Genomic DNA, 26,937 nt, shown 5'->3' on the forward strand with positions numbered 1-26,937 from the left:
GATACCCAACTCCTCTTCCCTTTTAAAACTATGACTCCTGAGGTGCGTGACTCCTTCGCCCGAGGGATGAAGGAGGTGGCACGCTGGATGGCAGCCAACTTCCTTCAGTGTAACGTCTCCAAAACCGAGGTTATGCTCTTCGGAGAGGCTAAACGCCTGTGGACTCCGGATTGGTGGCCTGAAGATCTTGGACCCGTCCCTGAGCCCAAAATGGTGGTAAAAGACCTTGGAGTGAAACTGGATCATGAGCTTGCCCTAACACAACAAGCAAATCAAGTGGTAGGCTCATGTTTTCATGTTATTGGGATGCTCAGGAGAGTATTCCCTCTGTTACCGGATACCACCAGGAGAACGTTGGTCCAGTCACTGGTGTTAAGCAGGCTGGATTACTGCAATGGGTTGATGCTAGCTGCCAATGAGGGGATATTTGCCAGACTACAGGTTGTGCAGAACACTGCTGCGCGATTGGTTCTAAATGCCCCACCTCGTACTCCCTCAAAACCGCTGCTGACCAAACTCCATTGGCTTACAGTGAAGCAGAGGGTGATGTTTAAAATCTGTTGTGTCATCCACAAATGCCTCATCGGGAAAGGTCCTGGTTACCTTACTGAAAAATTCATCCCTTATGTTCCATCTAGATCTTTGAGATCAGGAGATCAGGAACTGTTATGTGTTCCCAGGGCCTTGAAGGCAAGAAAAGGAGGCAGGGCCTTATCAGTAGCTGGCCCCAAGTTATGGAACCAACTCCCAAAGGAAATCAGAATATGTAGGGAACATTTCCCTTTCAGAAAAAAACTTAAAACTTTCCTCTTTAATTTCTAGCTGCCTAGGGTTTACTCAATAAATCAGGACTAGTTGGCTGTCTTCAGATGCTGCCTAAGGCGCGGAGATACTCCTTCGGGAGTCGATTCCCAGCGCCATACAAACATGCAAATAAATAAATAAATAAAGGAGTTCAAGTGAATCTGGAGTTTGAGGTGGAATCAAAGCAGACTCGGCAGATTTAAGAGAATTATAGATCCCTTGAACTTTACTGACATTTTCAATTTATAATCTTTATTCGGTTCTTAAAAAGACACCATAAAAGCACAGATACAAAATACACACATAAAAAGCTTTTAGTGTAACACCTAAATACATCACTAAATACTGGAGTCCTTTGATTAAAATGTTCGTGCAATTTAGCTCATCATGGGAACAGGCTAATGTCAATGGTCAGTTTTCTCTAGTATTTCTTAGTCTTATCGCTACACGAATAAAATTTATGGTGCAAAAGAGGGTATATGCGTCCTCCGCTTCCTGTAGGAATCTCAGAGCCGTTCTTGCATGTTTGGGTTTTATGTCTTTCAGAATCCCCACCAGGAACTTACGTCTAGGCATAATATAAAATGGGCACAATAAAACGAAATGAAGGGTATCCTGCGGAGACCTATGGTCGCAGCCGCAGGTACCCTTCTCCGCCAGTGTGTGAGTAAACCCTGCCGGGACCGCGAGAATATGATGTAGCATGTTTAGTCTGAACCGTGTCATGACAAAGCGGTCCTGCGCGTTAAACATGACTCTTAAATAAGGTTCCATTCCATGCTTTGCTGTGAGTTCGTTATAGGTGGAATTTGTGGGTTTACAATTTTCTTTTTCTGCTCTTGATAGCTTGAGCTGTTCCAAGAAGAGATTCTTTACCAATGATTTGCTCTCAGGTGTTATGGAGTCTGGGGATGTGAAAAAGTTTGTGCAATTGATTTCGGCTAGGGATTTCTTTACATAGTTCAGCCAAGGAATGATGTCACCTTTATCTTTTTTGAGGCAGTCCTCGATAATTTGTCTTGTGAGGGAGGCCTCTGGGTTAGTCCATATTTTGACCCATGCCAGGAGGGGTTTAATTTTGATTTTATCTCCTATGAAGGGTTCTCCTAGTTCTTCATGGATTATGTGGGCCGATACACTCTGAGGGACCTTCAAAATTCTCCTCATGAATTTATTTTCTTCGGTCTGTATCTGCTGGGCTTTGCTATCCAAGAAGCCCCACACTTCTGCGCCATAGGAGACTTTCGCACAACAAATTGCCCTGTAAAGGTTCAAAATTTGTTCCGGGGACCATTTTCCCAGTCTTTGCCCGTATCCCATGATAGCTCCTACTGAAGCTGCAAGTTTCGTAGAATGTTTTTCGACCAAGGGTTTAAAAGTGAGGTGATGATCAAATAGTACCCCCAAATACGAAAAGGTTTGGACTTTGTCGATTTTGTGTGACCCAATGTGAAAGGAAAAAGATCCTTTTGTAGGTTTTCCGACGGACATGATGTAGGATTTTTCCAGATTAGTTGCCAGGTCTAGTTTGTCCATGAATCTGACAAACCCATCAATCAGTTTTTGCAGGCCTATGGGGGTTCTAGCAAGTAAAACCGCGTCATCGGCGTATAATAACACAGGTACCGCACGATGGCCGATTTGAGGTGAGTCCACCTTGAGATTAAGCAGGTCTTTTTCCAGCGAATTAATGTAAATGGAGAACAAAAAGGGCGCAAGGATACATCCTAGCCTTACTCCACTTGTGCAAGTGAAGGGGTCGGTCTTCTTACCCTCTTGGCTGTACCTTACACTTGCTATGGTGTTCCGGTGGAGATTTTGCAAGGTGTCCACTAGCGGTTGGTCCACTCCTAGTTCTGCTAACATGCTCCAGAGCTTTCTCCTATTTACACGGTCAAAAGCCGCTGAAAGGTCCATAAACCCCATGTGAATGGACCCCTTTCCGGCGATGGTATATTTGGCTATCAGAAGGTAAAGATTTAAACATTGGTCAGTAGTAGATCTACCTTTCCTGAAGCCGTATTGCATTTCTGAGAGGATTTGATGTTCCTCTGCCCAATCTTGCAATCGCTGTAGGAGGACTCGCCCTAAAACTTTTGCGGTCACGTCTATAAGCGATATGGGTCGGTAGCATTGGGGGTCATCGCGGTTCCCTTTCTTATAAATTGGGACTATGGTCGCCGTTGACCAGGACTGGGGTAGGCCTGCCACCACCGCCTCGTTTAAAACCCTGGTGAGTAACGGTGCCCACAAGTCAGGTTGACTCAGGTACAGGTCTGGTGGAATTCCGTCCGGGCCCGGGGCCTTATTTTTGCTTAGTCCGATTATTCCCCTTTTGACTTCTTTCAAAGAGAAGTCTAGCTTTGCCGGCTGGTGTTTCCTCGATGTATCCTCCAGGGCTAGGTGATTTGAGTGGTTATATAGGCTCTGGAAGTGGGTCTGCCATTGCTCCGGTAAGATGACGTTTGTGATTTTTGGAGCCCCTTGGTCCTGAAAGCAAGGGGAATTAATCACTTTCCAGAAGCTAACAATGTCTTTTCTTTCGGCGGCGTCCCTTAAGTCCTCCCAGGCCTGGTTTTGTAGGTTTTGCTTTCGGATTTTCAAGGCCTTTTTATACTCCACTCTGCTCTTTATCACCCTGATCTTATCCCTTGGTTTGCAGTGGAGGCTATCCTTCAGTTCTTTAAGCGCTTTGGTGCAGTTCACATCGAACCAGCGGGGATTTGAGTTCATTTTATTAGATCCCTTGGTCGTTAATGAATTATTTACATGTTGTGCGATTTCTTCGAAAGCCTTGACCACCCGGTCCCCGCAAACACTTGGGTCTAAGCATTTGTCAATTGCATCTGACGCATCTGCTAGTAATTTTTTATAAAAACTGACCCCATCAATTTTTGCCCATTTAATTCTTCTTCCCTGATCCACAGCTTTTTCCACGGTGTCAGGTTTCTTTGGGCATGTGTTAAAATCAAAACCTTCGGTTGCAATAAAGACCGGGTTATGATCACTAAAACTGCTGGCCTCTATATTAGTGTTGGTAATGTTTCTTTTTAGGATGGGTGAGACTAGAATAAAATCAATATAGGAGTGGCACCCTCTTCCTTTGTACGTTGGTGTCAGTTCTCCTAATTCGCCCAATGCCACGAGGTCTAGCGTTTGGGTTAAGTTGTTCCTTTTCGTTAATCTCTCCAAATCCCATCCCTCTTTTGTGTGTGCAAAATGCGGGCCTTTCATTAAAGTGCATCTTGACCAGTCTTTATTAAAAGGTTTTAGTTTGTCGCATAAGTGACAGTTAAAATCTCCCGTTAGTATTACGCTCAGTTCGTTTGGTGTCTTGTGTAAAAGGTTTAAATTTTTTAAGCATTCCTCTAATTCAAAAATGGCATTTCCCCTCTCCATCAGTGCTGGGGAGTTGTACCAATTAACTAGGAAAAGGGTTATTCTTGCTGAGGTGAACCTTAGAACTTGTAGGTTACGTGAGGCCCATTTGATGTTACTCCAAGTGCCCTTAATGTCTAGGTTGACATATATGGCCAGACCCCCACTTGCTCTTCCAGAGGTTGCTTTTTTAGCTGGGACACAAAAGCTTTTGTATCCTTCCAGACTGTAGTCATTTAAATCGGGAGCCCAAGTTTCCTGCAGGCAAATGATTTGGAATTTTTTGATATAGCTCAGCCATTCCTGTGATTCGAACTTGGCCGCTAGTCCTGCAATATTCCAGGATGCTATTAGTAGATTTGCTGGCGTCATTTCTTTAGTGGTTCTTTTTGGTTCATCTGATAGGAGCATACCCTGTTTGCTTGTTTCTGTTAGTGTGACATTATTGGAATGAATGTCACTAAGAATAATTGGTGGGTTTGTCCCTTTTTTTCTTCCAAAACTGGTATTCGGAATTTTGGTGTATCCTCCTCTATCGGACGCGTCAACTATTTCATTGTCCCTCCCTTTTTCCCTTCCTGTTAGTGGTGGATTTTCCACCTTCAACCTCTCAGTCTTGGGGGACTGATTATCCCATCCCTGTCAATCGACCTCTTCCAGCGCACCGAATCTGTTCCAGTGTGCATATTGCATTAGGGAGGAGTCGTAGTTTGGCATGGCAAAGTTTGGTCTTTGCCATTGTGGTGGGCCATAGTGGGTACCAGGATATGGTATGTTATTAGGGAAGGTTCTGATGTTCTGCCTGATTCTTTGGGGTGCAAAGGAATAGAAATAAGACAAGTGTACCGGATGGATCTGTGTTCGGGTATAGCTAGGGGGGGCATTACAGATAAAATTAACTGTGTCCATATCTCTAAAGTTTATCGTAATTATATCCCCTGCTATGGTCTTGGTGCCTTTTCCGATCCACTCCCCTCTTCTTACAGACAAGATTTCCCCAAAAACATTGGGGGGCAAGGGTCTGTGTATTTTTAGCCACTGTGCGCATTTATTTTTCAGTTCTATTTGTGTTTCCCGTTGACCTTCCCTTAGAGGTGGAACTCCTGTTAACACCACTACATAGGGCAATGCTTCAGGCGGGAGGTTAATTGACCTAAAGCGAGTAGATGTTTTGTTTTCTTTAGTTGGTGCAGTGGGCGGAGGCTTTGGGTTCGCGTTGGGAGTTTGGGCATTGTTTACTTCCAACGTTTGAGAAGGTCCTGGGTTTGATTTATTGTTTTCAGTAGTTGTTTTTTTGCTGCTTTCCCCTCTATCTGATGTGGAGGGAACCTTTTGCTTGTCTTTAATACTTTTTTGACTAGCTCTGTTTGGGGTTTTTGTGGGCGCATCAGGGATCATAGGGACCTTGTCCTTAGTTTGGCTATGGGATGTAACGTCGGTCTGTTTTCTTAGACCGCCTTCTTGCCCTGGTTGGGTTTTTGTGCCATTTCCTCTGTTGTTTACAATTGAGGTTAGTCTGTCTATTTTAGCTATGAGGGGTTTTAGCAGCACAGTGATGGAGTGTTCAAGGTCCATTTTGAGATCAGCCACCATGTTGGTGATCCAACACGGTATTCCCGAAGCAGGTGGGTTTATTGGTGTAACCAGGTTGTGATTTCTAGTTTTAGAGGATTTTTTTGAGGATCCCTTTTTCCCCCCACACTTAGGGCCCCCCTTGTGCAGATTTTTCTCAATGCTGCTGGAAGCATTAGTGTGGTTGTGTGTTTGTACAACAGATCTCTCGCTACAAATATCTGCAGAGACCTGCGCACAAGGTAGGTCAGCGAAAGAAGAGGGAGAAAGGGGCAAGCTGGTGTCGAATTCCTCTACCAAATCTCGAGAGGCCTCGGTCAGGTTGATGGGGGATTCCTGGGTTTCCTGAATAATTGTCACGGGTGGTAGTGACATTCTTCTTTCTGTATCTGCGATGGCATTTGACACTGCCCCTATAGTTTGTTTGAGCATTTTGTCAATCGCAGTCAGTGTTGGTAATGACTGTGGAGGATCCGTTTTATTTTTTGCGCTCGATCTTAAAGTGGGCATCTTGGGCTTCTTGGTAGATTTCCTCATAATCTATAGTGCTAAATGTGGATGGTAGATTTTACTAGAGCAGATATATCCGACTAAAAGCCTGAATCAAAAGTTGTAAAGTACGATTTTTCAGAGGGGTGGCCCAGCCCAGCCTCTTCTGGCCTCTGAGGGCCACAGAGGGCCGGCCCTTTGCCCGGGCTTCGCTCGGCGTCCCGCTCGCGTCCCGCTCAAGCGGTAACCTGCTAAATATAAAGAGGTTTTGCAGGCAGGGGGCGTGTCTTCCTGGGGGCGCGCCCGTGCACACCTGTGCAGCGCAGGGACTCCTGGTCTTTTGAGTCCCTGCGGTGCGCTCCCTCGATGTTATCTCGGTGCTCCTCCTCCTGGGACAGACCCAACAGCGCGAATGCTCTCCCAGCCTCGACCCCACGCCACTCACCGCGCAGCAGCGCCCGCGAAGCGGGTGCTGCAAGTTGTAGCGTTGCGGGAGGGCGGTCAATCCCTCCTGGGACACAGGGAGGCCGGGTGTCAGCAAAAGGCGAGGGTAGAAAGTCTGGAAAGCCTAACGGCGACAACAGCAACAGTCTGGTAAGTGCAGAGAATCCCGCTGGAGGCTACACAGTTTCCCGCCTAAATGGGCTGGACAGGCAGGGGGCGTGTCTTCCTGGGGGCGCACCCGTGCACACCTGTGCAGCGCAGGGACTCCTGGTCTTTTGAGTCCCTGCGGCGCGCTCCCTCGATGTTATCTCGGTGCTCCTCCTCCTGGGACAGACCCAACAGCGCGAATGCTCTCCCAGCCTCGACCCCACGCCACTCACCGCGCAGCAGCGCCCGCGAAGCGGGTGCTGCAAGTTGTAGCGTTGCGGGAGGGCGGTCAATCCCTCCTGGGACACAGGGAGGCCGGGTGTCAGCAAAAGGCGAGGGTAGAAAGTCTGGAAAGCCTAACGGCGACAACAGCAACAGTCTGGTAAGTGCAGAGAATCCCGCTGGAGGCTACACAGTTTCCCGCTTAAATGGGCTGGACAGGCAGGGGGCGTGTCTTCCTGGGGGCGCGCCCGTGCACACCTGTGCAGCGCAGGGACTCCTGGTCTTTTGAGTCCCTGCGGCGCGCTCCCTCGATGTTATCTCGGTGCTCCTCCTCCTGGGACAGACCCAACAGCGCGAATGCTCTCCCAGCCTCGACCCCACGCCACTCACCGCGCAGCAGCGCCCGCGAAGCGGGTGCTGCAAGTTGTAGCGTTGCGGGAGGGCGGTCAATCCCTCCTGGGACACAGGGAGGCCGGGTGTCAGCAAAAGGCGAGGGTAGAAAGTCTGGAAAGCCTAACGGCGACAACAGCAACAGTCTGGTAAGTGCAGAGAATCCCTTTACTGACATAAAACCCAGCAATCTCTTCACATTGTAGGTCAGATGTTATTGAACAACTACATCCTACCGGTGACTTATTCATATCCTTTACCAAGGAAAAGATGGTCTTAGAACGGTTAGTACTAGAACTGATCAGTTCAGTGTAGTAGTTAGCCTTAGCTTTCTTTATCAGTTTATGATAGGATTTAGTAGCTGATCTGAAATTGGCTTTTGCCAAGGGATCATACGATCACCTCCAAGTACGCTCTAGCAGCTTACATTGCTTTTTCTGGTCAGCCAATGCCACGGAATACCAAGGAAGTGATTACTTCCGCTTGGGTCTGGACAGTTTCTTAGGGATAAAGTTGTCGAGAGACGAATTAACCCAGTCTCTATATGCTATGTTGGCTTCTTCCGGGTTTTCTGGCCAATCTGGACGGGAATTGATCAGACTAGTCTCAAACAAAGTACCATCTAATTTGTGCCAAGGATGCCTCCAGAGAGGCGGAAGGGACTGCTTCTTGGAGCTAGCTGGGATCTTGATAGAAATTTGGACCAAAAAGTGGTCCGACCAGCTAAGGGGACTAGGAATGGCGGCCGAGACACCAGGAATGTTTGAAAATACCGGATCCAGCAAATGACCAGCTAAATGTGATGGCCCTTTAATTAGCTGAGTGAGTTGGCAGGCTTCAAGATCACCCAGAAACTCTCGTATCGTAGGAGACTCACAGCACTCAAGATGGAGATTCAAATCCCCAAATATGCTGAAGTTCGCAGACTGCAGCGCTAGCATAGAGGTAAAAGAAACCAGGGATTCCTGGAAAGTGCTAGCAGGGCCAGCGGGGCGATAAAGAGCCTGGGACTCACGTCTGAGCATACCCAGCCCACTCGGGGTGAAAATTGCAAAAAACACAGTTGATGGACAGAATGTAGAACAATGTCATACATTCATCCCAGTACAAGCATCTGGGCCTAAATCCATCGTTTTTTTGCACTCCACACCACCCTGGGTTAGACACTGGCTATATGCAAATCAGCTCTGACCCTGTGCCTCATGGGAACAGTCCAGTCCGAACTACCAAGCCATGTCTTTCCCAGACCGGAGTCAAGCATCCAAGGACCGTTTTCTGGCTATCAGCCTTCATCAGCCTGGATAGCTTGACTCCAGTGGTGTGGAGAGCCTGGGACTCACGTCTGAGCATACCCAGCCCACTCGGGGTGAAAATTGCAAAAAACACAGCTGATGGACAGAATGTAGAACAATGTCATACATTCATCCCAGTACAAGGATCTGGGCCTAAATCCATCGTTTTTTTGCACTCCATACCACCCTGGGTTAGACACTGGCTATATGCAAATCAGCTCAGACCCTGTGCCTCATGGGAACAGTCCGGTCCGAACTACCAAGCCATGGCTTTCCCAGACCGGAATCAAGCATCCAAGGACCGGTTTCTGGCTATCAGCCTTCATCAGCCTGGATAGCTTGACTCCAGTGGTGTGGAGAGCCTGGGACTCACGTCTGAGCATACCCAGCCCACTCGGGGTGAAAATTGCAAAAAACACAGTTGATGGACAGAATGTAGAACAATGTCATACATTCATCCCAGTACAAGGATCTGGGCCTAAATCCATCGTTTTTTTGCACTCCACACCACCCTGGGTTAGACACTGGCTATATGCAAATCAGCTCTGACCCTGTGCCTCATGGGAACAGTCCAGTCCGAACTACCAAGCCATGTCTTTCCCAGACCGGAATCAAGCATCCAAGGACCGGTTTCTGGCTATCAGCCTTCATCAGCATGGATAGCTTGACTCCAGTGGTGTGGAGAGCCTGGGACTCACGTCTGAGCATACCCAGGCCACTCGGGGTGAAAATTGCAAAAAACACAGTTGATGGACAGAATGTAGAACAACGTCATACATTCATCCCAGTACAAGGATCTGGGCCTAAATCCATCATTTTTTTGCACTCCACACCACCCTGGGTTAGACACTGGCTATATGCAAATCAGCTCAGACCCTGTGCCTCATCAACAGTCCAGTCCGAACTACCAAGCCATGTCTTTCCCAGACCGGAATCAAGCATCCAAGGACCGGTTTGTGGCTATCAGCCTTCATCAGCCTGGATAGCTTGACTCCAGTGGTGTGGAGAGCCTGGGACTCACGTCTAAGCATACCCAGCCCACTCGGGGTGAAAATTGCAAAAAACACAGTTGATGGACAGAATGTAGAACAATGTCATACATTCATCCCAGTACAAGGATCTGGGCCTACATCCATCGTTTTTTTGCACTCCACACCACCCTGGGTTAGACACTGGCTATATGCAAATCAGCTCTGACCCTGTGCCTCATGGGAACAGTCCAGTCCGAACTACCAAGCCATGTCTTTCCCAGACCGGAATCAAGCATCCAAGGACCGGTTTGTGGCTATCAGCCTTCATCATCCTGGATAGCTTGACTCCAGTGGTGTGGAGAGCCTGGGACTCACGTCTGAGCATACCCAGCCCACTTGGGGTGAAAATTGCAAAAAACACAGTTGATGGACAGAATGTAGAACAATGTCATACATTCATCCCAGTACAAGGATCTGGGCCTAAATCCATCGTTTTTTTGCATTCCACACCACCCTGGGTTAGACACTGGCTATATGCAAATCAGCTCTGACCCTGTGCCTCATGGGAACAGTCCAGTCCGAACTACCAAGCCATGCCTTTCCCAGACCGGAATCAAGCATCCAAGGACCGGTTTCTGGCTATCAGCCTTCATCAGCCTGGATAGCTTGACTCCAGTGGTGCTGACAACAACATGCTTATCCTCAAAGACATAATTTCAACTCAATCCTTTAAGAAGAGTGTTCTACCTTTTGCTGACAATGTCAAATTAAAAAAAAATAATAATAATGTACAGGATGAACTGTCTGTGACCAAGGAAGGTGTTGCATTGAGAGACTAGAGAATTGCCATACCTGAGAGCCTAAGACAACAGGACATTGAACCAGCCCATAAAGGACACAATGGCATTGTACTCCAAAGAGAACGAGTGTGGTTCCAGCACTTAGACGAACGAGTTGAGAGGGAAGTAAATGAGTGCTATCTTTGCAACTGCATATTCCCCAAAGTGACTCAAAATCCATTGTCAATGCCGGGCCTTTCTGCATAGGCATGGAAAAGAGTTGCAGTTGATTTCTTTGGGCCCCTAGGAAACAGAGATCATCTCATGGTAGTCACTGATGAGAATTCACGCTTTCCACTAGTAGAGAAGTTATCATCAACTACTCATGAATAGGTCTCGAGCGGCTGGATAACATTTTTGCAGTGTGACAATGCCTGCTGGTCTCAAATCAGACAGGGGCCGACTCTTAAATGGCAAAGAATTCAAGGAATTTCTAGGTATACTAAGTGTCCAGCATCAAAAGAGTACACCTCTGTGTCCCCAAGCCAATGGTGTTGTGGATGGATTCAAGGGTGCATGCAAAAGGGGAATTCGACAAGCATCAATGAAAGTGAATGAGTTAAATCAAGCCCTCTGTGTTTATCTTTCAACTCCTCATTCCACAACTGGTTAAAGTCCTGCCACCTTGATTTTTGAGAGAGCCATCGGAACCAAACTACCACAGTGGACAATAGACCGATCCTTGAATGCTGGTAAGTTTCATGTCACACTATGTAGATCGCACTGTCACAAGCCATGTGAGAGTGTCTCCCAGGGTATTGGCAATAGCTGCTGAAATCTTCAGCCTAATTTCTCAATAAAGTTTGTCAATAAAGTTTTAGTTATAAAAGAAACTATCTTCCTTTGGTTTTTCCATCAAGGTATTTTATTCATACTTTGAGTTTTTATCAGTATCTTTGCAGATCTTCAAAACAGTGATATTTCAATATCATATGTAATTAGTCCTTTACGTTTTTCGTTTTTCAATCACGAAATGAAATTAACAATCCGTGAATATTCCAATGCATTTCGCCCAGCGGGCTTCATCAGGGAAATCTACAACATGAAAATATATCTATCACCAATCAGTAATCACTGACATATTTAGTTTATAAATACACATGTCTACATACGTTTTCTTAAACACGTTACACATAAATGTCACCAAGAGCATCAGGCTGCAGCGTAAACTCACGTGACATTCACGGGCACATGTACAAAGTTGATTCAAGATCGGTTATGATAAATATGAAGGTGCGCCATGTTTCAATATATAACTAATAGCCACAGGGATCTAGACACGTTTTGAAACGTCCTTTAATAATAACATATGAGTAACTTTTGCTAGATATGGTTTGTAACCGGTAGGATTACATCATACGAACTTCATCAGATTTATTTGTATCATAGTGTAGAATACCTTTTGATGTATGCTATGTAACATGTCAGTGATTACTGATTGGTGATAGATATATTTTCATGTTGTAGATTTCCCTGATGAAGCCCGCTGGGCGAAATGCATTGGAATATTCACGGATTGTTAATTTCATTTCATGATTGAAAAACGAAAAACGAAAAGAACTAATTACATATGATATTGAAATATCACTGTTTTGAAGATCTGCAAAGATACTGATAAGAACTCAAAGTATGAATAAAATACCTTGATGGAAAAACCAAAGGAAGATAGTTTCTTTTATAACTAAAACTTTATTGACAAACTTTATTGAGAAATTAGGCTGAAGATTTCAGCAGCTATTGCCAATACCCTGGGAGACACTCTCACATGGCTTGTGACAGTGCGATCTACATAGTTCAATACTTACTCCTGAGCGGGGAATAATCCCAGGAGCACGGCATCTACATAAAAAACATTTGGTCGAACTAGCAGTGCACAGTTTAAAAAATGTTTAAAAAAGTTTTACTTTTTTTTTTTAAGTTTCATGTCACAGACACAGCTCAAAAATGCCAAATGGAAACATAGGCCGATTGGTGTCAATGAGCCCAGGAAACAGTCTTCAAGGAGGGTGACTTGGTCCTGGTCAAGCAGAAACGAAAGCAGAAAACACACACTCCATTTGATGTCCATCCTCTGAGGGTTGTGACATGCAAAGGGTACATGATGATGGCCCATCGTTCCAGAAAATCCATCACAGGGGGCTCATCACACTTTGAGCACCTGCCTCTATGATAGTCAGCTCCTGCAATTACGAACAAGGCGATCTGGTCTCACAGTGTGGATAAAACATCAGATCCTGTACCATCGGTTCACAAACAGAGTGCATATCAACCACTTTATGCCACTCAATCTGACCGACTAGTGTGAGCACGTCAATGACTTTTATTTAAGAAAATTATGTAACTGTTGTTTTGGCAGTTTATTTAACACGGGGGAGATGTAGTGTTGTGAGTCTATGTGTATTAAGACCTTTGCGGTTCTGAGTGGACAGAGTAATTGCGTAACTTTCTGGGAGGTCTGGTTATTACCAGTTATGACAGAGCAGTGTATGTGATTGTATGCTGAGGAATAAAGTCATACAATCCAGAGCTTTGTGTGTGGCATATTCGTGTGCATGCTCCGGGGCAGAGGAGTACACTACACTGTGTGCTACTAATAACATTTAACAGCTTCTATAGACAGAGGGAAACCCCAAACCCCCTGTTTGCCTCCCACACACAAGAAGGTGAGTAGCTGACACCACAGACATTGAATCCTATTAGAAAAATATATTATTTTAAAAAGAGGATTTCAATTTAGGCTAAACAGTATTATTGCCTTTACTTGTTCTTGCAGTTTTTTCTTATGCTCCTTTTAGATGTCAGGTGTCTCAGTACAAAGTAAGCACACATGGATGCCTATATACAAATGTAAGTTTACGTTTACATATGTGGATTTGCTCATGTGCAAACTTATGACTGCAACTAGTAGCATCTATTCTCACCATTTCTAAGGGGTAAATGTACTACTAGGGGTAAACTTTACCTCAAAACTGGAGGTAAAACCTGCTAAAACATGGTATAAAATTGTGAATTTGCTACTAGTAATGTTTCACACATAGGTGGAAGTCTTTACCTCTGGGGCAGACATCTCTCTATGGTAAATATAATTAAAATAAATATGAAGAATATTTTAATATAAAATAAAAATGTAAACTAGCCTAAAATTTTATTATTAACCTAGAACTAAAAAAGTAGAATATTACAGGAAATTGATTCATGAAGTTAAAAAAAATACAACATATTATTTTAATTTCTAATTATTATTTGTAAAAAATAATTTTAACCACCATGACTATATTTTCCAAATTGTATTATTATCTAGTACATTTTATTTATTAGAACCTTTTAGTGCAATCAATGTTAGTCAAATTACATTTTATATTAAACTTTAAACATGTTTTTAATTATATTTAAGCAAAGAAGTTAAATGTTAATGTTTTTAATTTAGAAAAATGAATTAAATATTACTTTGTACACTTAAAAATATATGCGTAATTGAAAATTCAAAATAATAACGTATTCTATCATTATTTCATATGGCTGTTATTTTAAGTTCCCAGAATTGTTATTTTCTATGGCAGTGTGTTTGCATTACCTGTGAGCGACCATGTGTGTTACCAAACTTACTCCAAGGCTACGCTAGAATACCTTTACAACTGTTTTGGGGCCTTTATGGCAATAGTAACTTTAAAAGGACAGTCTGTGAATAGTAATGGGCTTACTGTTTTGGGTATGAGTGTGTTGGACTTGGGCCTTTTTGGCAGGTTCACCCCTAAACTTTTTGCCTAAAGCCTCTGGCATGGTGATAGTGATTTTAGGCCTCTGCGTACTTTTGCACTGTGGCCCAGTGTAAAGTGCGTGCACACTGTGTGTGCGTGTGGTGAGATGGGCCTGCCCTCCCATAGAAATGCATGGGGGATGTGTGCCCATGGTAATTCCTGATATGAGGGGAGTGCAGGGTCCAGTTTAGAATGTGCGAACTTGTGTGAATAAATGCTGTGCAATAGTGTGTGCGGATTTATTGTGGTTATTTTAGAAATGCCACTTTATTGTGGTTATTTTAGAAATGCCACTTTTAGATAGCCTGGCTGATGAGGATTATGAATCCGAAACCGGTCCAAGAATGCTTGTTTCTGGTCCAGGGAAGACATGGCTTGGCAGTTGGGGCTGAACTGTTCCCATGAGGCACAGGGTCAGACTGATTTGCATATGGCCATGTCTGAACTGGGGTGGCAGAGTGAGCTAAAGAATGGTGATGGATTAAACCCAGATCAGTTGACTGGGGGTGACTGCTTGATTTGCTCAAACGCTCTGTCCATCATTCCCTTTTGTATCGCTTTGTTCGCCCTAAGTTGGCAGGGTATGCTCAGACGTGAGTCCCTTGCTCACTCTGCCACTGGATCTAAGATAGCCTGGCTGATGAGGATTATGAATTCGAAACCGGTCCCAGGATGCTTGTTTCCGGTCCAGGGAAGACATGGCTTGGCCGTTGGGGCTGGACTGTTCCCATGAGGCACAGGGTCAGACTGATTTGCATATGGCCATGTCTGAACTGGGGTGGCAGAGTGAGCTAAAGAATGGTGATGGATTAAACCCAGATCAGTTGACTGGGGGTGAGTGTTTGATTTGCTCAAACGCTCCGTCCATCATTCCCTTTTGTATCACTTTGTTCGCCCTAAGTTGGCAGGGTATGCTCAGACGTGAGTCCCTTGCTTACTCTGCCACTGGATTCAAGATAGCCTGGCTGATGAGGATTATGAACGCTCCGTCCATCATCCCTTTTGTAGCACTTTTAGAAGTTGGCATGACTGTGGGCTGTGTGATGTGAATTGCATGTCTGGCTTGTGAGTGACAGGTGCTGGATGATGTGGCTGGCTCCAGGAGCCAGGATGAGTCTGACCGGTGGTGAATAGGAGATCTGCATGTAGATGGGAGGGAGGAGTTAAACCTGGGCCCTGAATAGGGCTGTGCTTTCCCTCCACAATGCTGGGTCCACCTTCTGTGGTGCGTCTGATGTTCCTGGCCTGTCCTGTGAAAGGGAGAAAGGAGCTGAGCAAAACAAAGTGCTCAACAGCACCCCTGAACCAGTTGTATCTGGTTCTCCCATGCCCTACACAAAGAGAAATGCTGTATAAAAGAAGGGGCTGTGACCCCATGATGTTGTTCTACTCTTGGATCCTGATTCCTGCGGGGACTGCTGCTGCTGGGGCCCAGGAGGACTTGCCAGGAGGGCTGCCTCCCTGGCCCCAGCTATGCCCTAGGACCTTTTTGCTTTTTCCTTAATCCTACAAGGACCTTGTGCTCTGCTCCTAGTGCCTTGAGAATGCTTTGACCTGGACTTTCCCTGAAGGAGAGGAGAGCCTGGGGGCTGTCCAGAACTGCGCTGCAGCCCTTCCTGGGGGAATCCCCAGCCCATGTATTCCCCCTTTATACTTAGATGGCGTGTGCCCACCCCGCTTGGCCTTATTTCACATAGCTGGAGCCTACTCCGCTTTACGGTGCTTTTGTTTTGATCGGCAGGTGCCCACCCCGCTTATTTTTATTGAAATTGCGGGTGCCCACCCCGCATGGCTGCTGTGTTCTTTTTTCTTTGAAAGCTGCGGGTGCCCACCCCGCATACAAGTGCCGTTCTGTGTATCTTGCGGGTGCCACCCTGCTTATTGACTCTGTGGGTGTCCACTCCACCTGTGGAAATCTCTGACAGGACCACAGCGATCGATCGCGGTGACCAGGGAGCCCAGCAGCTCTGCCTGGCGTTGGGCAGAGCGGGGAGAGGAAGTCCTGCACCACCACCGGGGTCCGTCCGGAGCCTCGCAGGCTCACAGTGAAGCGAGCGGAGAGCGACCGGAGCCCCAGGGGAGCGAGAGGCTACCGAGCCTCATCGCTCTACCCGCTGCTGTTCAGCCTGCCCCCACCTTCCCGAAAGGGAAGGCAGGCCCGCGGAAGATCGCTGGTGACTAAAGGTGTTCAAAGAGTAAGATATCCCTTGGGTGAAACAATCTGCCAATGAGATACTGGAAAACTCTTAAAGATAAAATAATGACCTTAGTTACTTTTGCTAGAGAGAATGAATGGATCACAGATGGTGAATTTAGATTTGTCTGGTAGGGTGGTAATATACCACTGATTTATTTTCTTCTGACAAATGAACTATTGATTAATAATTTTTTCACTTATGACTTATTTGCAGTAGCACTTTGTTCTTATAAGGTCCTGAAGAAAGCCGAGCCAGTGAACTATCCGGCTGAAACATGTCGACCTCACCTATTGCCAAGAGATAGTTCAATTATTCCAAACTATCAGGCGGTTTTTAGTAGATGGCATCAGGACAATCCTGAATAAACATATTTTTTGTCCTCCTAGTCATTTTTAATCCACACACGTTTATCACTTGCACTGCACTTCATCAGTTTCCACATATCCTGTACAACCATAGTGGCTGAGATTTTATGAGAATATGAGGTCCAGTATCCATGTATGTTAGCCTTAGAACAACTTTGGCTACATGTGACCCATCTCTCTTGTGCTTCCAGATGACGAAGTTCCGCCAAATGGGTGGGCTGATGGAAACTTATCTCAAGCCAGGTCTTACGCGAGTTGTGGAAAACTGGTGAACTGGGTATGCTTTAGGATTGGAGGCACATCTGTTACACTGACTAGACCGATTGACTCCCCGTTGTTAGATAGGTTCATACTTAGGGGTATGGAGTAAATCTGGTCTTTAAATATTGCTCCTGAGACCGTCCCCCACAATTTTGATTTGAGAATTTAGATTTTTAACACAAACTGAAGCGAAAATCCCAGCAATATATGGTCTCCCCAAAATACATAAGAGGCCGATTGTAAGTTGTATTGGGTCCCCATTGGAACCCCTCAGTAAATATATTGACAGTTTTTTGAGACCTGCAGTTCAAAAGCAACGGTCTTATATCAAAGACTCCACGCATATGATTAAAATGGTGGAAGGGCTACAGTTTGATGAACATTCTCAACTGCTTTGTACTCTTGTTATAGAAGCCCTATACACCAACATCCCCCAGGATGACACGATAGCCGTCATTGGGCACATCCTGGAGGATGTTGGTGTATCTAAAGGAGCAAATACAGGCTTTATCATTGAATGTGGTAAATTAGTATTAAAAGAAAACCTATTCCTATTTAAAGATGATTTATATTTACAGCACAAGGGGACCAGCATGGGAGCCACTTGTGCCCCAAGTCTGGCTTGTTCACATGTGGGCAAATTTGAAGATAAACATATTTTTAATGAATTGGCCCCTTTTTATGAAAATGTGTCAAACTGGCACAGATTCATTGACAATATTTGGTTCTTATGGAATGGCCAGGAGGAGTCCTTACAGGACTTTTTAACGTTGCTAAACATTGGGGACGTAAACCTAAAATTTACAGAACATTACAGTAACAGTGTGGTAAGTTTCTTAGATTTAAATATAAAACATGTGAGTGGCAGACTGGAGGTGGAATTATATTCCAAACCAACGGATAAAAATACATTACTGCATTATTGTAGTTACCACCCCCGAGCACAAAAGGATAATATACCATTTGGTCAGTTCCTTCGGTTGCGAAGGAACTGTTCAAACCTCACAGATTTCTATAAACATTCAGAAAATTTGAAGACCAAGTTAAAAGATAGGGGATACCCCAGGAGACTCATCAATCATTCTTTTAAAAGAGCACAGTTTTATCATAGGGAAAGTATGTTTGAACAACCCATGAATAGTAACAAAGAAGTTAAGAAACCTGATAAAATGGTATTTATAAGCCAATTCTCAAGTTTGAGTAATAAAATCAAGAATATTATTAACTCGAATTGGGCGATACTAAATGATATTGAACAAATTCAGCTGAATCACCCTATGTTTGCTTTTCGAAGAAATAACAATCTTAAAATGAATCTAGTTCAGACATATAGGGAACCCCGCAATTTTAAACAATTAGACATAACAGGACAGAAAGCCGTAGGAAACTACAGGTGTGGAAATTGTAGTATATGAGATCATTGTATTGAAGGTAAACATTTGACATACAATAACCACACTATAATGGCAAGGGATCTCAACAACTGTAGAAGCAAAAATCTCATCTACTTGCTTATATGTTCATGCCAGTTAGGATATGTAGGGGAGACAGGACGAGAATTAAGAACTCGCCTATCAGCTATTACCAACAAGAAGCTAAATGCGCCCCTAGTAGAACATTGTATCTCAAAAGGACACACCTTCGAGGACATAAAGTGGTTTGTAATTGAAAAAATTGCAGGGAGTAAACGCGGTGGAGATAGGACCATAAAAAGGAAACAGCGTGAACAGTGGTACATATCAATTTTGGATACCGTACGAAAAGGGCTCAACTCCAAGGAGGAATGGGAGCGGATTATAGTTATAGCATAGTTTAGTCTAGAAGTAGTGATCTGAGTGATTTTATCTTGATATTATTTTTGGATCCCCATGTGAAGCAAACACTGAGAGAGAGGATTGCCCAGGTGTATTTGCGGAATTACCCACTTAAGTTGCATCGTCCGGCCGACGCACCGAAGAGTGGGTGGCCCCGCGGTACATCTGAGCATCCGGTTTTAGGTTCCGTAGAGTTAGGTTAGAGTTAGGTAGAGTTTTTACTCAATGAGCCTGGTGTCTTAGAGAAGGCGGTGCGCCTCCTGTAAGTAGATAACATCCGGGGAGTCTAGCAAGAGTGCCTGTCCTATTTTATTGCATTTTACTGGGGAATTTAGCCCCCTAACATTCCAAGAGTACCATATGGCCATGTTTTGGTAAACTCAATGACTAAGATTTTATCTAGCCTACATTACATATATCTTAAATCCACTGCCTTTTCCTCAATTCTCTTGTGATATCCTTCATTGCTTCCCTCCTATTCAGCATGCTCTATCTATGGTCCTGGTATTTACAGTTCAAAAAGCGCATTTTCAGCTAGACAGGCCATCCTCAATTTCCTATCCTTTGTTGCTGGGGATGTACGTTTTGCTACAATGTCCCGCCAATCACCGGTCATGAGGCTCTTAACCTATGAGCACATACAATTCGGATATTTAAGTTCTCATTCTCCTCTAGCCCATGCCTGGAAAGTGCCTGTCACCTTCCTTGTTCTCCTGGATATCTGGTCCACATTTTGTGATCAGTCCTTTATGTCATCACACCTGTCTTTCAAGACTCTCAGTCAGATACATTCTTCATAGGATGGAGTCCAATATGCCTTGACACACTCGCCCAATAGCTGGTATGTTCTTTTAAATGTTTGACAGTGTGATCGACATCTCTGTTTGCAAGGCGATCAACAGCTTCACTAAAGTAATTCTCAGCTTCTCCTGGTAGTCCAAAAGGCACAGGAGCCTGCTCTTTTTCTATCGAGGAACACTGTTCTGACTTTTTTGAGGCCATTGTATTTTAGGGATTTGCTTATGTCCTGTAGCCCCCCTCCATGCTGTTCCCGAGTCCTAGTAGGATATTAGAATACACTGATATCTTTCCATGCACTGGAGCACACAATGAGCTGTTCAAGCCTCAAGAGTAGTCATCAACTCCAGGATGCTGCAGTGTGAGGACTATATGCTTATTTCTTTCTCCTTCACTTATGAAATCGTCATAGAGCATCCTTCCTGAGAATGACCTCAAAGTAGTGTTGTGCATTGCCGTGCTCCTTACTTTCATTTTCTTAGATTCACGGGTAGAATTTCTCTGGACTTTTGTCTTGGTGCCTCTCCATTTCATCCACGAGCCAGGTATCTCCTCTTCCCATACTCACTGCACTCTTCTTCAGCCCTCTAATATAATATTATGTTGAGTCCTCCACTCTCCCTGCTTCCTTTCCACACCATATCCTCGCATGATCTGACTCCTGGCAACAGATAGTCGGTTGTCACTGCCCCTTCCCCATGCCTCTGCCTGCAACCTTTTTCCATCAAGTTTGTAGAACATTAAGGGCGAGGTCTTGTAGGAGATGACCTTAAAAGGAGATGAATCACATTGGTGCTTGCCACGCACCCAGCAATATTTTGTAATTATTATCACAATGCAGAAGAATAGCATACAATGAATTCTAATCATTATGAAGTTTATGTTTGCATGGATTCTTGGGGTTCGAGGGGGTGGTCTTCTCTTCTTGATAATATCCCTATTGATTGTGCGGGGTTTTACATTAGTCACCCTAATCCACTGGCCCCGCATTTTGGCCCATTGATCTCTGACCATCACGAGTATCGATATAACGCCAGACCAGGCGTGGAGGGCTATTGTGTTGCCATTATCTTGCATTGTGCATGTACTACCACTGGTCCTCTTCCTCGAGGCCAGTGCACCTACCACTATAAAATACGATTACGGCCATTATTTGAAACCACCTATTTAAGTGGTGAGTCATAAGCACATCTTTCAGAGAATGGCTTTTTTCCAAACCAGCGTCATAGATCATATTAATTACGTGTTTTGTCTTTCTATATGTTTGTGTGTCAATTTTTTACAGACTATACAGGTTCCTCTGATTATGAGGTAATTTTCCCACAACTTGTTGGTTTGTTCATTTTGCACCTTTTTTTACACTGATTTTTAACTTTCAAGTCCTCTGGTCAGGGTGGGCCTTAGCGTGCCCATACCGCCGAGGTACACTCCCCATGGTCCTGACGAATGCCCAGTAAATCACGCATCAAGGGCAGAAACATGTTGACCCCACTTTAAGTGGAAATAGCCAAATAATTAACTTGGTAGTTTCCTAAAGACATTGCTTTTAATATGTCAGATTGGCTACAGAATTTTTTTTATGTGAGACACAATCTGGACATTTTTAAACCTTTTTCACATTTACATAATCTTCACAACTAACCAGCTCCACAGTAATCCTGGCGTTGTAGCACACCGGGGAGGCATTCGGCTTCTCCCGATGGGCCCGATGATGAAGCATGTCACCAACCAGGGTGGTGAGTGAGGTCTTCCTATACAAATCTAATAAGACTTGCATACTCATCTTCTCTCCTTTTGTGCTTCTATACATTTATTGATTTACACTCTTTCGTTGTTTGAAGTAAAACAAAAATGAACACCTGAAATGAAACACCCTTGAAAGAAATATTCATGACAAACAAATACTTTAAGTCTCATTAAGCGCGTGCAAGACAGAGGGCTATACATTGCAATTTAGGATGAGTATTTATTGCATATATATTTTTACATTTAATATCATATTTAAACATAATATTGTATTTTTTATATGTTTTTGTTTTCATGACAAAATATTATTACAATCTATGAAAATGACAAATGTTTTACTAATTTTTCACTTAGCTTCATTCATTTATTTCTAGTTTACTTTGTTTATTAGCTTTCCCATCTCGCATCAAAGAGGGAGAAGATCCTTACAGAACAGATAATCTGCCGGAAAACCTTGAGTATCAAGTTATAATGAGAGATGGAGTGATACATGTTTATGCTGATAAAAATGCTGCTGAAAGAGATGATCCCGTAAACTTTACTTACACAAAGGTTGAAAACTATATAAAGGATTATAATTTTGTTGTTTCCTTAATTGCACGAGGTTCTTTGTAAGTATCAAATTACAGTTTATAAATGTTTTTATTAGCTTGAAAGTAAGTTTTTACTTTGTTGTCTTTAGATGAAAGTACTACGAAGAACACAACAAATTGCTACTTTGCATTGTGATCTAACTAGAACACTTTACATTTATTGTCAATCATTTACACATATCAGGGGCTGCGGCTCAGGTAGTAATATATTTGAAACGTGCAGGCATTGTAAAAAAAAACCGGGGGACAAGGCAAGGCTGTCCCCTTTCGCCACTGCTTTTTACCTTTTTTATTGAACCTTTGGTAATTAAAATGCGAACAAATGCTGCTATTCAACCACCAATCGCTGGTATGGCAAAGTTGAAACTTTTTGCTGGTGATATAATTTTATATCTGAAGCCCAGTAAAGATAATTTAGAAGTAGTTTTGAGGGAATTTAGGAATTTTGAGCTAATTGGGGGCTATAAAATAAACTCTAATAAAACCGAAGCTTTAGCCCTCAACACAGATCTAAATTTGACTCCATCTTGTCTGAGGGCACAAGCCGCAAAGTCAGACCCAATTAGATACCTGGGGATCTATGTGTCCAACCTATACCAACAGTTATATAAATTGAATTATTTAAGGATGAAAGAAAAAATTAGAAGACTCTTAGAACAGTGGTTTTTACTCCCTCTAACCTTGGTGGGAAGAGTTTCATTAATTAAAATGTCCATACTTCCGGTACTCTTATTTCTTTTTATTAATGTCCCAATAAAAATAAATGTGTCTTTTTTTAAAGAAATGGAAACTCTGATCAGAGAATTCGTCTGGGGGAAGAAAGTTTCAAGGGTTAAATTGACCACATTACAATTGTCGACTGCACAGGGGGGGCTAGCTCTACCTCATTTAAGAACTTATCATGAGGCCGCATTTTTAGACCTAGTGGCAGGCTTGTTGGGATCTAAGTGCAGTAGAGATAGTTTCTTTATTGATAAAATGGCCCAGGAAATAGTATGGCAAATTCAAGTGTTTCTAAAGACCTCCAAACTTCCCCAAAAAACTAGATACCAGGCCTTAAAAGACTACTCGTTTAGACTTCAGTCCTTTTTTAAAAAGTCGGGCTCCTCTGGCTTACAGTACTTGAGATTGGCAGAATGTAATAGTCTCTGCCTACAGATTCGACTAATCGCGGTTTAGCAACAACACCACTCGAGTATTCAATGAGCTGCACTGCCTCTTCTCCCCACTCTCACTCATACCTATCACAATCACCGCCAACACTGTATAGCACTTTAGCATCCAAGAGCCAATCTCCATTGCCTAGATGCCACTGTTCGCGTCGTTTCACACGGTTCGATTGTCACCGCTATTGTCACGACTAGCACTTCAGTGTACCAACTCCACCACGTACCAATGTCTTCATAGGCTTAGTCACAATAAATTCGTCAAGTATGGTGCATCGCTAACCAGTTTTGACATGCTTTAAAACTTTATTCTTTCAGTGATTCTTCTGAGTCACGACCTTATGTTTTTCAACAGGCTTAAAATGTTACCACACAGGCAATTATATTGATTAGTCCTGATGATGATCCCTTTTATGTAGGAGCTGGGATCGAAACGACGACTTTCACATACAGTGCTACAATCTGACCATTGTGTTTATTGTTTGTGGTCATTGTTTGATTGAGCTTGCAATATTATGTAATAAGATGCAAGCCACTATTGGCTCCAAAGGTATTGCCTGATATATTTTTCTCACTTTCTACCCTTTCCTATACAATTCTTTTCCCTTTTGTTGGGTACAGGCTTGTGCCCTTCTGTATCTGTTTGTGTTTTCTATTTTTGAACAATTGAATATCAACCTAATAAATATTCCATGCCCGGCTGGGTATGTGAATTTTCTTTATAGTACTGACTGAAGTTTATAAATAACTCCTTGGCCAATTCTTCTATGCTTAGGACCATTGTCTTTTGGAAAAATTAGCTACCCAAGGTACTACGCGTACCCTTTGGGTCCCCTTGTTTGTTTCACTAATAATCCAGATTCGGCTAAGTCATGTGAACAATTGGGAAGGTTGTGCGTTAGGGGAGTCACGCTATTTCTTTATTCAAGATATAGTGATCTCCTGGCAGGAGGTAGTGGGACTCTCAGGAAACCTGTGTTTTTTTGAATATTTACAAATTGTTCATTTTTTTTTAAACACTCTGGCATTATTGATACTTCCAATAAATTTGTGGTAGCTCTCTATGGGGACAAATTAAACTGTGTATGGAATTGGTATTGTTTGCTACAGGATCAGGGTCAACCACCCTTGATAGAGAATCACTTGGAAAAAATAGTCTGTGAGACACAATGTACGTTTTCCACAAAACAATAGGAAGTCTTATGCCACCTAGGAGGTAAATCACTGCGTGCAGCTAACTTCAAAAGGATGGCCTTCCTATCACGATGGCTGGCCTACCTAACTCCGGAAGCATTGGCAAAAAGATACTCGGATTCGACAAGTAGGTGCTTCTGCTGCCAGGCGGATGGTGAGGGGAGTTGGCACCATATTTTTTTTACATGTCCAAGGTTGAGGTTCTCTTGGGTGCAAATCTTTTAGACTTAGATCAGGCAATCGGGAAGAGAGTTGGACCCAAGGATGAGGCTGCCCTGTTCGAGCTATGTAGAGATAGAACATTTTTAACGGAGGCCGCAGAAGCGTTTCTCTTTATTTCTTGTACTGTAGCCAGTTCTTTAATTCTTCAAAATTGGAAATCTAGATATGTTCCCTCCCATTTGAAATGCTTCAATAAAATGAAAGGGACACGAGATTTTGAAAAAGCGTATGCAAGACGGGCGGGAGCTATCAGGAATTTTAACTAAATTTGGAAGTTTTTAAGTAACCTAGAAATTTTAAAAGAGGGATAATATCACTCGCTTTTGATATAAAAATATTAGCAGTTTGTTATATAAAGCAAAAGCACTTTTTCTCTCCACTGCACTTTATTACCTTTTTTGCACATTGGCATGCTGAAACCATTATTGATTTTATATCAATTATTTGCGATAGGCATATTTTTTAAAAACAATTACGAAAAGAAGAAGCTATTGTATCAGTGTTAAAATGTTTTTTTATGCTTGTTCAGATCATAATATGTATATCCTGTTCTTAATGCTCTGCTCAATAAAATATATAAAAAAATAAATGAATCATCTACACATCATTTTAAATTCATCTTTAGGTTTTTTGAATTTCTAAACCGCCAATTGAAACCCTACTAACTCCCACCATAGTCACTACAGTACTCTTAGGCCATCATTCCCTGTTGGGCATAAACCCGTCCCGGTGCAAACATGGTTGTGCCCAAGCTTTTGCATGCATGATTTTGGCTGTGTAAATCTACGCTTATAACGTGTGTCTGTAGAGCACAGCTTTCCAAACTTTTCATGTTGGGGACATACTTTTTGGAGATGCATCATGTTGGGACACAGTAAGGCAGTGTAGCAAGCGAGTGTAGCGTAGCGAGCCCGAACCACTTAGGGGGAGTTCGGGGGGTTCTCACTTACTCTGTCTGTCTCCCTTTCTCTCTCTCACTCACTCTCTCTAACTGTCTCCCTCTCTCTGTCTCCCTCCCTCTGTCTCCCTCCCTCTCTCTTCCTCCGTCTCTCTCCCTCTGTCTATCTACCTCCCTCTGTCTCTCTCTGTCTGTCTCGCTCCATTTGTCTCTCTCCCTCTGTCGCCCTCCTCCCTCTGTCTGACTCCCTCTGTCTGTCTCCCTCCCTCTGTCTCCCGCTCTCTGTCTCCCTCCCTCTGTCTCCCTCCCTCTGTCTCCGTTCCTCTGTCTCCCTCCCTCTGTCTGTCTCCCTCCCTCCCTCTGTCTCCCTCCCTCTGTCTCCCACTCTCTCTGTTTCCCTCTGTCTCCCTCCCTCTGTTGGTATCCCTCTCCTTCCCTCTGTCTCCCCTGACTGTCTCCCTCTGCCCTCCTTCCTCTGTCTCCCTCTCGCTCTGTCTCCCTTCCTCTGTTACCCTCTGTCTCCCTCTCTCTCTCCCTCTCCATCTCCCTCTCTGCCTCTCTGTCTGTCTCAGTCTCTGCCTCTGTTTGTCCCTGTCTCTGCCTCTGTCTGTCTGTCTGTCCCTGTCTCCCTCCCTCTGTCTCTCTCTCTGTCACCGTCTGTCTCTGCATCTATCTGTCTGCCCCTGTCTCTGCCTCTATTTGTCTCTGTCTGTCCCTGTCTATGTCTGTCTCTGTCTCTGTCTGTCTCTGTCTCCCTCCCTCTCTCATTGTCTCGCTCCCTCTCTCTATCTCTCTCCCTCCCTCTGTCTCCCTATCTCACTCCCTCTGTCTTTCTCCCTCTCTCTCTCTGTATGCCTCTCTCTGTCTCCCTCCCTCTCTCTCTTTCTCTGTCTCTATCTCTCTGTATAACTCTCTCTGTCTCCCTCCCTCTCTCTCCCTTTTGTCTGTCTCCCTCTTGTCTGTCTCCCTCCATCTGTCTCCCTCTGTGCTGGGACATAACTCTGTCTTCACACTAAACGGACAGATTAGTCTTCATTCGAACAAGAGGGTTGAATGGAGCTCCCGTTGCACTTCCTAGCAGGGCTGTTGTAGTTTACTTTGGACAATATTGCTAATTGATTATCGGGCCTGCTCTGCATTTAAGGGGGTATTACCTGCACCGCATAGCAGTGCTGCTGCACCTTCAGTGGGACAGTTTCCTCTCTTCTCAGCAAAATCCTATGTGTTAATGAGATAGTTTTGGTTTGTGAAAGCAGCGCTGACATACCTTTAGTGAGGCATTGCCAGCACTCCTTGGCTGTGCTTCAATAACATGAATGGGGAAGCGTTGACCATTGTTAGAAGGGGTGCTACCATTGTAATGGGACCGCTTCAGA

General features: G+C 43.9%; 1 protein-coding gene across 1 annotated transcript in view; it reads left to right on the top strand.

The window, feature by feature from the left end:
• Positions 1–26,937, top strand: part of LOC144755450 (AMP deaminase 1-like) — a 2,827,830-nt gene that overhangs the window by 1,263,694 nt on the left and 1,537,199 nt on the right. The window contains exon 5 of the mRNA XM_078644388.1: positions 21,880–22,099. Within this exon, the coding sequence (XP_078500514.1) occupies positions 21,880–22,099 (220 nt within the window). The remainder of the gene's footprint in view (positions 1–21,879; positions 22,100–26,937) is intronic.

The sequence above is a fragment of the Lissotriton helveticus genome, chromosome 5_1, assembly GCF_964261635.1.
Source record: "Lissotriton helveticus chromosome 5_1, aLisHel1.1, whole genome shotgun sequence".
Lineage (NCBI taxonomy): Eukaryota > Metazoa > Chordata > Amphibia > Caudata > Salamandridae > Lissotriton > Lissotriton helveticus.